This window comes from Thamnophis elegans, chromosome 1, assembly GCF_009769535.1.
Source record: "Thamnophis elegans isolate rThaEle1 chromosome 1, rThaEle1.pri, whole genome shotgun sequence".
Classification (NCBI taxonomy): Eukaryota; Metazoa; Chordata; class Lepidosauria; order Squamata; family Colubridae; genus Thamnophis; species Thamnophis elegans.
Genome location: NC_045541.1, coordinates 169,271,901 through 169,284,292, shown reverse-complemented (window position 1 = coordinate 169,284,292; position 12,392 = coordinate 169,271,901). Strand labels below are relative to the sequence as shown.

General features: G+C 42.3%; 1 protein-coding gene across 4 annotated transcripts in view; it reads right to left on the bottom strand.

Moving 5' to 3' along the window:
• The window catches only part of NFIC (nuclear factor I C), a 175,377-nt gene that overhangs the window by 28,384 nt on the left and 134,601 nt on the right, over window positions 1-12,392 (bottom strand). For all 4 annotated transcript variants that reach the window (XM_032221542.1, XM_032219976.1, XM_032222306.1 and 1 more), the window contains exons 4-7: window positions 11,078-11,152; window positions 9,671-9,794; window positions 5,142-5,266; window positions 2,305-2,427 (exon numbers count right to left, since the gene is read on the bottom strand). In XM_032221542.1, coding sequence (XP_032077433.1) covers window positions 2,305-2,427; window positions 5,142-5,266; window positions 9,671-9,794; window positions 11,078-11,152 — 447 coding nt within the window. The remainder of the gene's footprint in view (window positions 1-2,304; window positions 2,428-5,141; window positions 5,267-9,670; window positions 9,795-11,077; window positions 11,153-12,392) is intronic.

Below are 12,392 nucleotides of genomic sequence, written 5' to 3'. Positions count from 1 at the left end.
CCTTCTCTAACATGGTGCCCTATAGATTTACCATGTTGATGGGCGCTGTAGTCCAACACATCTGGAGGACACCAAGTTGAGGAAGGCTGTCTTTAATTTAGAATATAGAATAACAGAGTTGGAAGGAACCTTGGAGGTCTTCTAGTCCAATCCCCTGCTTAGACAGGAAACCTATACCATTTCAGACCAACGGCTATCCAACATCTTCTTAAAAACTTCCTGTGTTGGAGCATTCACAACTTCTGGAGGCAAGTTGTTCCACTGATTAATTGTTCTAACTGTCAGGAAATTTCTCCTCAGTTCTAAGTTGCTTCTCTCCTTGATTAGTTTCCACCCATTGCTTCTTGTCCTACCCTCAGGTGCTTTGGAGAATAGCTTGACTCCCTCTTCTTTGTGGCAGCCCCTGAGATATTGGAATTTGGGCAATTCATCTCAGTTCTACAATAAAAACTATCCACTTGGTCTGCAGACACAGTTAAATTCAAAAGATGCTGAACAAATGTAATATTATAGAGAGAAAATGAAAAATTGGATGTAACGCAGAATCACAGAATTATAGAATTGGAAGGGACCTTAGAGATCTTCCAGACCAGTACCAGAATTCATTCAATTCTGCAAACTCAAGAGTGAGGTTTTTTTTCTCATTTGGATAGCTAAAATGTTAGGTGCATGCACAAGTAGTCCTCCATTTACGACTCTTCTTTTAATAAGGCTTGAAGTTATGACGGCCTTGAAAAAGTGACTTGTTCTCAACATTCTGACCATCACATTACCCCGATGGACATACGATCATAATTTGGGCCCTTGTCCACTGGCTCATAGTTATGATGGCTGCACTGATTGCGGCTTGCAACTTTCCCAACCAGCTTCTGGACAAGCAAAGTTAATTGGGGAAGCCAGATTCGCTTAACAGCCACGTGACTCACTTAACGACCACACAAATTGCTAAACAACTATGGTGAAAATGACTGTAAAATAATTTTGTGAAATGATAACTCGCCTCACCACCGCATCGCTTATTGACCAAACCTCTGTTCCCTATTATGGCCATAAGTTGAAGACTACCTGTATACGCAGTGGAGGAATAGTTCAGCTAGCGGTCTTGCCCTCTTCCTGTTAGTTCATAACGGCAATTTTCCCTTTATTTGAAACGTTGCGTGGATAAAGTCATATATTATGTGCGCATTCATCACTGCCTTGAGGTTTCATTTTCATTTCTTTGTTTTGTTTTTCAAGTGCAAATAATTCTGGAAGTTGAGAAAAGGGTGGTTCCCTGAAGACATAACAAGCACCTACCAGTTAGGGCTGTGTGCACAGCTGGATTCTGTTACAGAGATCCGGGATAATTTCTTCCCAAAGTTAGACCCCTGAGAGGAATAGCTTACATTTTTGCTGATTGCAGCAAGGAGGCTTCCAAAGCAATCTTTCCCTCTAATAAAGTTATATTTATCTTAACTCAGGCAGTTTCCTTTGATGGGGGGCTGACCTATGCTAGCATTAGCTGCTGAATCTAGTATATTTTTGAACTCTTCCAGAACTATTGAATCTTCCATTCCCATCTCCTAAAAGCATTCTGGCAATTGTTGCTCGGGAAGATTAATAGCATCTCTCCCTCGGAGAACTTCTGACAATGCAGCTTCTTCTCGTCTCTTCCCACCTGTTGCTGAACTGCCATTCTTAGGAAGAAGGAATTACTACGGAAAAGAATAAGCAAGCAACCTTTTTTTTTATAATTAGATCCTTCAGACCTATGCCTACCCACAGGCTGTTCTAAAAATGGCAAACAGGCAGAGAACATAAGGAAGGAAGGAAAATGAGGATTTTTTTGAATACTCCCCTAGATGAGGAATTATTAGAAAAGCAGCACATTAAAGGAGACACTCATGTCTGATGCACTCCGGTTTTTTTTTTTTCCATGGAGATATTTAAAAATAAGTGACATTATTAAAACTATCAGAATCCTTTCCTATACACTTGAAATAGTAAAATAAGGATTCTAGCAATAGCAATAGCAGTTAGACTTATATACCGCTTCATAGGGCTTTCAGCCCTCTCTAAGCAGTTTACAGAGTCAGCATATTGCCCCCAACAACAATCCGGGTCCTCATTTTACCCACCTCGGAAGGATGGAAGGCTGAGTCAACCCTGAGCCTGTGAGATTTGAACAGCCGAACTGCAGAACTGCAGTCAGCTGAAGTAGCCTGCAGTGCTGCATTTAACCACTGCGCCACCTCGGCTGCTTATATATCAGGTCTGCATAATAACCAACATGAGTCTTTGCCCTTTGTAGAGCAGCTTACATACCACTGTGTACGGCAATGACAGGACGGTGATGCTGAGTGAACAGCCGGGGTGAAGTGTCCTGCGGAGATGGGCTGTTGAAGGGAGACTTGTCCATTTCTGTCTTTTTCACAGTTGGAGAGATGCCTGGAGAGGAGATGGGAGGAAGAGGCGTGTCACAACGTTGTCGAAATAGTTGGTTGCTGGCATCACTGTGCCCTCCAAACCAGTGTTTCTCAACCGTGGCCACTTTAAGGTGGGTGGACTTCAACTCCCAGAATTCCATAGCCAGCCATGGGTGGGGAATTCTGGGAATTGAAGTCCACACATCTTAAAGTTGCCATGATTGGGAACCCCCCAGTTTAAACTATATTTCTGTTCTTGCTATACAGCTTGGAACTATCCATTAACTACAGCAGCCATGTTTTTCAGAGACCTAACCAATGGAAAAATGTCAGCTTTTCTGAGTCGTTAGCATCATTTACTGCAGTGCCCTGGATTTCCCAACTATAAAAAGTGATCAGGTCAGTGGTGGTATTCAGAAGGTTATGACCAGTTTTGGAGAACCAGTAGTGAAAATTTTGAGTAGTTCGGCGAACCAGTAAATACCACCTCTGACTGGCTACGCCTCCATCTATTCTCTGCCTCCCGAGTCCCAAGTGATCAGAAGGAAATGGGGATTTTGCAGTAACCTTCCCCTGGAGTGGGGAGGGAATGGAGATTTTGCAGCATCCTTCCCCTGGAGTGGGGAGGGAATGGGGATTTTGCAGCATCCTTCCCCTGGAGTGGGGAGGGAATGAGGATTTTGCAGCATCCTTCCCCTGGAGTGGGGAGGGAATGGGGATTTTGCAGTATCCTTCCCCTGGAGTGGGGAGGGAATGGGGATTTTGCAGTATCCTTCCCCTGGAGTGGGGAGGGAATGGGGATTTTGCAGTATCCTTCCCCTGGAGTGGGAAGGGAATGGGGATTTTGCAGTATCCTTCCCCTGGAGTGGGGAGGGAATGGGGATTTTGCAATATCCTTCCCCTGGAGTGGGGTGGGGATGGGGATTTTGCAGTAACCTTCCCCTGGAGTGGGGAGGGAATGGGGATTTTGCAATATTCTTCCCCTGAGACGCCCACCAAACAACGCCCAGAAAACCAGTAGTAAAAAAAATGGAATCCCACCAGTTCCTGTATGTGACTTAGTTCTATCAAGTGTATCTTGTTTTTTGTCACTTGGCATTATCCTTTCCCATGTCTGTGTAGCTCTCTCCTTATGGCTCATTGGTGCTGAGCCACTATGAGCTACTATTACAGATACTGTTCAAGATTTAGCTGTAGAAGTTTTTCCACTTTAATTTGCGACACATTGATGGAATGAAGTTTGGAGTTTGCTCCTAGGTGGTTGTTTGACGAATCTTACAAATGGGCTTCTATCCTTTCCTATAAATATCAAAGCCCACCCCCCCCACCCCTTTGTATGCATGCATGTCTGCGACAGGATGCAGTTAATCTCCTCTATCTGCTGGCTCAGATTTATCTGGGCCAGTTGGTTTAGTTCGTGCCACTAAAAGGTTTAGTCCTTTCTCAGACACTCATTTGGAAGGATTTTACAGAACATCCAGGACAGGATTGAAATTAAAGCTCTTCTTGCAAAGCATTTAAACATATTTTTACTTGGAGAAAGAATGGGTGGGCATATCCCCCCCCTTTTTAATTCTTTGCCTAAATGCAGGCAAATAATAACCACTACAATATTGCAAGGTTTATTGAATTGATCGCTAAGATAACTGATCGATTTTTTTTAAAAAAAAATCCCTTTTGAATGAGGAAAAATAAAATGTTCTAATTAGATAGCAAGGGTTTTATTTTAAAAACACCATGTAACATCCATATATGTTAAACATGTTATAACATCTGCAAATGGAAAACATTTTCTCAAATGAGCAGAGAACCACCGAAAAGCCAGATTCACTTAATGACTAGTGATTCGTTTAATAACTATGGCAAAAAAGGCCATAAAATTGGGCTCAATTAACTTAACAACTGCCTTCTTTAGCAATGGAAGTTCTGGCCCCAATTGTGGTCGTAAGTCGAGGACTACCTGTAGATAGCTTTCAGAAGCAGCCCTGCTAGAGCGAATAAGTGTTAATCCCCAGGATTTCCATGTACTCGTCCAACCCTTTTTTTGAATCCAAGCTGGTAAGCAGCACAGCAATTCAACATCAATATTTTCTCAGTATGCATCAGTTCATTGCATATTGTAAATAATCTTGATGTAATTAGACTGTATCAGAGATGGTATTCTGCCGGTTTGCACGAAACGGTAGTGGCGGTGGCCCGAGGCTCTGCCCGCCCATCCAGACGTCATCACGGACCCCCTCTTCTGTACACACACATATTCTGCAAAATGTCTCAAAGGTGCTCCCCACCTTCAAAAAAAAAGGCAATTGGACTGGGGTTTTTTTCCCTTGAGAAAGAATAAAAAGATGCTTCTCTTCCAAGAAGGTTCATCTCGGAGTCCTATGGGATTGAGCGGCATATAAATTTATTAAAAGTTAAAGTTAAGTCATCAGTTGTGACAGGATGGTGGGGTGATGGAAAGATAGGAAAGATAGAACTTATCCCTCCAACATTGATGAGAAGCGAAACTACTACTTCTTTTCTTCTTCTCCTCCTCCTCCTCCTCCTCCTCCTCCTCCTCCTCCTCCTCCTCCTCCTCCTCCTCCTCTTCTAAAATAGTTCAGTTGCCATTTGGGAAAAAGAAAACCCATCTTTGAAGCAACTATGACTTGAATGACCAAGGAATCTCCATAGACATTTATTCTGCAAAGGCATTTGATCTAGCAGGGAGGACAGGTTCATCTCCTGCACACTTACTGCCTTCCATGTCCTCCGTCCAGTTGCGGCTGCTACTTGTGGGAGAGCTAGGGGAGGCATAGTATTCGCCCCCAGGGCTGGTATCCAGATCGTCCTCCATGGATCCCGACTTGTGCCTTTTACTCCTTACGGGGGGAAAAAGGGGAGAGATATGGTTTTAACAGCAGTTTAAAACTAAGAATAACGCTCATCTAACTACATTATTGTCTCTAACAACCTCTTCAAAAGCAGAATAACCATTGCAGTCCTCGACTTACAACAGAGACCAAATTTCTGCTGTTACCTGAGGCATTTGTTAAGTGAGTTTTGTCCCATTTTATGAACTTTTTGCTACAATTGTTAAGTGAATCACTGGAGTTGATAAAGTTAGTAACACGGTTGTTAAGTGAATCTGGCTTCCCCATTGATTTCGCGTTGTCAATACGTTGCAAAGGTTGATCACATGACAGCAACAGTCGTAAGTCTGAGCTAATTGCCAAGCATCTGACTTTCGATCACATGATGATGGGGCATAAGTGTGAAAAAAGGTCAGGTCACTTTTTTCAGTGTCGTCGTAATGCTAAATGAACTTTGTAAGTCGAGGACTACCACGAAGGGCAACAGCTATCACAGAAGCTAAATTTTGAAAGGAACTTCCTTCTTTTTATACTTCATTGCTCTGGGTAATAATTCACTAAGTCCAAGAATTCAGGACTGCTCTGAGGAGCTTTTCATGGTGAAATATGATTCCAAAGAGAGGCAAATGAGGTAAGAAAATCAAGGCAAAGCAAACAGACTGCAATTATTCCCTTAACACGGTCCTAGCATTTTGATGAAAAGCAAAATAAAGAAGAGAAAGAGAAGATGGAAGAAGTTTTGAAGGACAGGTGTTTTAGTAGAGAGCCTAGGCACAAGGAGCAAAAGAAGAATATTTGAAGGGATGGGAACAAAAGGCAGAACAAAGACATATTGGGATATATCAGTGGAGTAATAAAAAGAAAAAAAGGTCATGGAGGATTTCAGACAGTGACGTGCAGTGAGCTTTATGGCTGGTGAGGCAAAGCCCTGGCGCGGCTTTCCAAAAGCCCCACTGAAGCCCCGTCCCTGTGTCCGCCATACAGGCAGGATGCGTCCCGCTCTATAGCGGACACAGTGCTGGGGCTTCGGCGGGGCTTTTGGAAAGGGCAGCACTCCGAACGCAGCATAAGCCGCGGCCAGGGCAGAGGGGAAAGCGGCGGCAGCAGAGGAAGTGGCAGCGGCGGCCGATGAAGTTCCCGCGATGCAAAGTGCCCGGTGGGGCACTTTACATCGTGGGAGCTGCCAAGACCCGAGTCTGCAGCAAAGGCGCTTGGCGGCTCCCGCGATGCAAAGTGCCCCGCCAGACAATTATTTGGAATATATTCTAACATCTTATCATTTTCCATAGCCATAGCTGTATGAATACTTTGAGAATCATTCTCTGCAAATATTAATTTAAACTAAACTAGATATTGATATATTAAAAAACTTGTAAAACAAATATTTCAGTACAAATTTAAAGGTATATTAAATGTTAGCTAGTTAAAGATATTGCAGGTTAATGGGGAAATAAGAGACCTCTAAGTCTTCTGATGGTTCTACTCTTGGCGGCTCCCGCGATGCAAAGTGGAGAGTTGAACTTGCTCACACAGGCGCGTTTTACAAGCAAGGCTCCTGCTGCTAGATTGCGCAGTCGCTCAAGTGCAAGGCATGATTCGCTGCTCCCAGATCAGGAGGCGGGAGAATCAGTGCCTCCTTTGCATACAAAATTTTTCGCTTTTTAACCCTTGCTTAACTTTTAAAAGGCGAACAATTCCTTATGCAAAGGAGGCCCCTAGTTCTCTCGCCTCCTCCTATAGTTAACACTAAGCAGACTCCAAGCCACTGTGACTTGGAGTCTGGTAGCAACTACCTTGGCTGTAAGTATTTTTTAAAAATTCTTTAAAATTCTTTCCTTTGCCTGAGGAGATTGGTGAGGCCCCGCCTCCCCTGCCTCTAGTGACTGCACGTCCCTGATTTCAGAGGCTTCTAAAAGCTCAAGAACGCCAAGATGGCAACCATGATCATGTGACCAAAGCCCCACCCTTTTTTTCTCTGAGAGTTTGTGGATAAGGATTGGGAGTTTGTGCAAGGTCTGGTGGTGAATAGCAAACCAGGTAGGGAGTGAAAGAATGGCATTACAAAAGGTAAGAGCATATCATCCCCCTAGTTGAACATTGACTAATCTATTGCAACAATTAAGAGCTTCCTCATCCAGTGCAAAGCAGGTCTAGAATTTATAAGCTTCTACATCTGGGATCCCTCCCTAAATGTATTTTTGTCTTTTGTTTTTGTTAAATTCGCTTTTTAAAAATGTTCTTCTTTAGTTTTGTTTTGTGTCTGTTCATTTTTTTTCTTTTGCATTTTGTATTTTAATCGTCTAAATAAAATAAAAACCGATTAAAAACAAAAGCTAAGAGCGTTCACAGCAGGTCAGAGCTGCTGAAGGAAGCAAAACCTTTTTTTTTTCTAATTAAAAAGTGAGGCCATTACTAAAGGCTGAGAGGGTAGCATTTTTGGCTCATAATAGTATGTCACCAGACGATCACCTTTACAATTTCAGTTCTGATCCTAAGAGCACAGTAGAAGCGATTGTTTCAATGATACAGAAAGAGCTGTCAAAGGTTCCACCTTCCACATTCTCAAGCAATTTGCATCCCAGATGTTTGAGGCAGGTGGATGTGATGTGGTTGAATAAGTCAGGATCATGATTCAGGTTGTTTAAAAAGTGAGAAAGGAAAGAGAAAATTGGAGCATGACAGCTACAGTCTTCTAGCTTAAAACCCTACCTTTTACCTTAGTTAGAAGAAAGACTGCATTAAATCAAAAACAGAAAAACAAGGGACCTTAGAATAGAATAGAATAGAATAGAATACAATAGCAGAGTTGGAAGGGACCTTGGAGGTCTTCTAGTCAACCCCCTGCCTAGGCTTGAAATCCTAAATCACTTCAGACAAATGGTTATCCAACATCTTCTTAAAGACTTCCAGTGTTGGAGCATTCACAACTCCTGGAGGCAAGCTGTTCCACTGATTAATTGTTCTAACTGCCAGGAAATTTCTCCTCAGTCCTAAATTGCTTCTCTCCTTGATTAGTTTCCACCCATTGCTTCTTGTCCTACCCTCAGGTGCCTTGGAGAATAGTTTGACTCCCTCTTCTTTGTGGCAGCTCCTGAGATATTGGAACACTGCTATCATGTCTCTCCTAGTCCTTCTAGTCATTAAACTAGACATACCCAGTTCCTGCAACTGTTTTTCATATGTTTTAGCCTCCAGTCCTCTAATCATCTTGGTTGCTCTTCTCTGCACTCTTTCTAGAATCTCCACATCTTTTTTACATTGTGGCGACCAAAACTGAATGCTGTATTCCAAGTGTGGCCTTACCAAGGCATTATAAAAGTGGTATTAACACTTCACGGGATCTTGATTCTATCCCTCTGTTTATGCAGCCTAGAACTGTGTTGGCTTTTTTGGCAGCTGCTACACACGGCTGGCTCCTATTTAAATGGTTTAAATGAAGACTTTGGAGGTCTTCTAGTCCAACCCCCTGTTCAAGCAGGAGATCCTATATCATTCCAGACAAGTGTAATGTAAAAATTATACATTGTCTCAAATACAGGAGATTCTCGACCTACAACCGTTCATTTAGTGATCATTTGAAATTACAGTGACACTGAAAAAAGTGACTTACCACTGTTTTTCACACTTACAAATGTTACAGCATCCCCATGGTCATGTAATCAAAATTCGCATGCTTGGCAATTGGCTGATATTTATGACAGTTGCAACATCCCAGGGTCATGTAATCACCTATTGCGACCTTCTGACAAGCAAAGTCAATGGGGAAGCCAGATTCCCTTAACAACCGGGTCACTAACTTAACAACTCCAGCGATTCATTTAACAACTGTGGCAAGAAAGTTCATAAAATGGGGGCAAAACTCACTTAACAATTGTCTCGCTTATCAACAGAAATTTTGGGCTCAATTGTGGTCGTAAGTCACGAAGTATCTGTAACTAGAACATAATTTCTAGTTGCAAGGAATGGCTGGATAAAAATCCTAATTCTTGAAGACCCCCTTCTGGATATCACCTAATTTTGTGTGACCTGGCATCCTTCCAATTCCAGCCATTAAGTTATGAGCCATGGTGGTGCAGTGGTTAGAGTGCAGTACTGCAGGCTACTTCTGCTGACTGCCAGCAGTTTGGCAGTTCAAGGCCCACCGGCTCAAGGTTGACTCAGCCTTCCATCCTTCCGAGGTGGGTCAAATGAGGACCCACATTGTTAGGGGCAATAGGCTGATTTTGTAAACTGCTTAGAGAGGGCTGTAAAGCACTTTGAAGCGGTATATAAGTCTAAGTGCTATTGCTATCTGTTGCATCCTCAGTGAGGTAAAAGTTTTATTCCATAAACACACACACAGAGAAAGAGAGCTATTTTAACACATACAGAGGGTGGGAGGGAGGGAGAGCAAGAGGACAAGGGTAGACTTACCCACTGGAGGAAGTGCTGGGGAGCGTCCGCCTCATCCCTGTACTTGAGGGATTCAGGTCGTATGCTAAGTGCCCTTGCAACTCTCCCAAAGAGAAATTTGGACCTGTGCCTGTCACCACTGGTGCTGTGAATGACAGAGGGAGAAGAACCATCAATAGTAGGAAGGGATAATGAACGATTCATAAAACAATGATGCGGGATGGAATTCTCTGCTTTCACCAGTGATGCTCTGTCAGAGATGATGGCACTGTTTCTCAACTATGGCAACTTTAAGATGTGTGGACTTCAACTCCCAGAATTCCCCAGCCAATACAACTGGGCTGGGGAATTCTGGGTGTTGTGAAGTCCATACATCTTAAAGTGGTTGAGAACACTGAATTAGACTGTCAGGTGGATGTGGGGAATTCTAGGAGTTGCAGTCCACCCATCTTAAAGTGGCCAATAGAAACAATGGATTATAGTGTGAAGTGACGTGACATAGTGAAATAACTATTCAGTATCTATAAATATGCACTACACACACACACACACACACACACACACACACACGTACGTAGAACCTCTGGTCACAACCATAATCCACTCCATAACTTTGGTTGCAACCTGATTTGGTCATGACCCGAACCTAATTTTGGAAATTTTGCACTTACAAAAAGAAAATGGAGCAGAAGGGGAAATTGGCTGTGAAAACAAAACAAAAAAAAAATGTGAATTTGGAACCCGATTTGGTCATGGTCAGAAGTGTTTGTGACCAGAGGTTCTACTGTGCATATATAGATATAGGTACACACACACACACACACACACACACACACACACACACAGACGTATGTATTATGCTTGTATGTAACAGTTAGAACTGAAGAAGCTTCTTAGATGAGAAGCGAAACGTTTTCAAAGAAAAAAAACACCAAGAAAGTCTTTTGGAAAAAAACACTTTTGGGACAACCATGAACCTAGATGATTGAGAATCTCCATAGACACCAGATTCCTGTCTATAGATTGCAGGGAATAAATTCACAATGCTCTTGAACTCTATCCTGGCTCCTGGATTTGTGTGCCTGAAAGTAACTCCATCTTGCCTGGGTTCAGATTCAGCTTGTTTTCTCTCATCCAGAACCCAACAATCTAAAGGGCAAAATTTCAATAGCATAGCCAGCTTGATGGTAGCCCTGTCTGAACCAACAGATGACTTTTCCCACTAGCTGGGAAATAAATATTAAAAGTAAAAATACTATAATTTTTAGTAGAAACCTGTTAATGTTTACAGTAAGGAAAAAGAATGGATTATATAAACAGTGGGAAAAATTAGCAAATCTTACTCATACCTGCATTTCAAACAATATAACATAACTTACATGAGAATTAAATAGGGGGAAAAAACTAATAAGGATACAAGCTACTCACTCCGGGAAACTTGGATAAGTTCTGTGACACTGAACACACCTGACGTAACAAAATTCTCTTGAAAATCTGCTGCATCTGCAAAAGAGATTTTGGACTCATTCAGAAACTGCTACAATAATCAGTTTTTCCCCCTGAATTGTTCAATGTTTTCAGTGTCAGGTTTTGACTTAGACAAACTTCTTATACTATAAATCAGATAATTAGCATATAATCCTAAATATTCCAGACTGGATACTTTTTAAACTCTTTTCTCCCATTTATCATTTATCTATTTTTTTTTAGACCAGAAAGAATAAGTGCCTATGAAAGCAGCCAGCCAAAGAGGTTTGATCCTAAAATAATTTAATATTATATAGCAGCCACTGGCTATGTCAGTTTTGGATGATGGAATAATGATTTGAACTGCATGAGGTTGAAGAAGGCCTTTATATAAAAAGTACCAAATTGAAGTGATCTTAACAAGCTGGCCTTCAGTCCCCTTCTGAAACTCATTTATTTTTTTACTGATGTCTGCATTTAACAGTGACATGATTGGCTTTATTGATAGGTTTTTTTCATTTGTCTGATCATCTGAAAAGTTGTCAAAGTTGAGAAACACAGATTTAGAGATTTGCTGACCGAGGCTGGTTGAGGAAGTTAATTCCCATGTTATCCTCAAGGCTGTGGTGGAGTCTGATTTGGTTTAGAATAAACCAGGGTTTTGGGGTTTGTTTTTTACTAAATTGAGAAGGTGGGAAGAAACAGAACAGGACTCCAACAAATCCTATTTCTAAGCCTGCCTTGATGTGCTTCTCCATTATTACTGTATTTTTCAGAGTATAAGATGCACCAAGATTTTGAAGAGGTAAATTTTTTTAAAAAGGGCATGCATAGACTTTAGGAGGTTTGTGGTGTGCTCCTGGGGGTGGGTGGGGTGGGGGCAAAAACAAGTAAAAAAATGGCCCGTTTTTCACTCATTTCTGCCCTCCCCAGCCCCCAGGAGTACTTTGCAGGCCTCCCAAACCCTCTGCAGCCGAGGTGGCGCAGTGGTTAAATGCAGCACTGCAGGCTACTTCAGCTGACTGAAGTTCTGCAGTTCGGCTGTTCAAATCTCACCGGCTCAGGGTTGACTCAGCCTTCCATCCTTCCGAGGTGGGTAAAATGAGGACCCGGATTGTTGTTGGGGGCGATATGCTGACTCTGTAAACCGCTTAGAGAGGGCTGAAAGCCCTATGAAGCGGTATATAAGTCTAACTGCTATTGCTATTGCTATTGCACGGCCATTTTTGTGAAGGGGGTGAGGTTTCGGGAGGCCAAAAATGCTGTATTCAGTGTA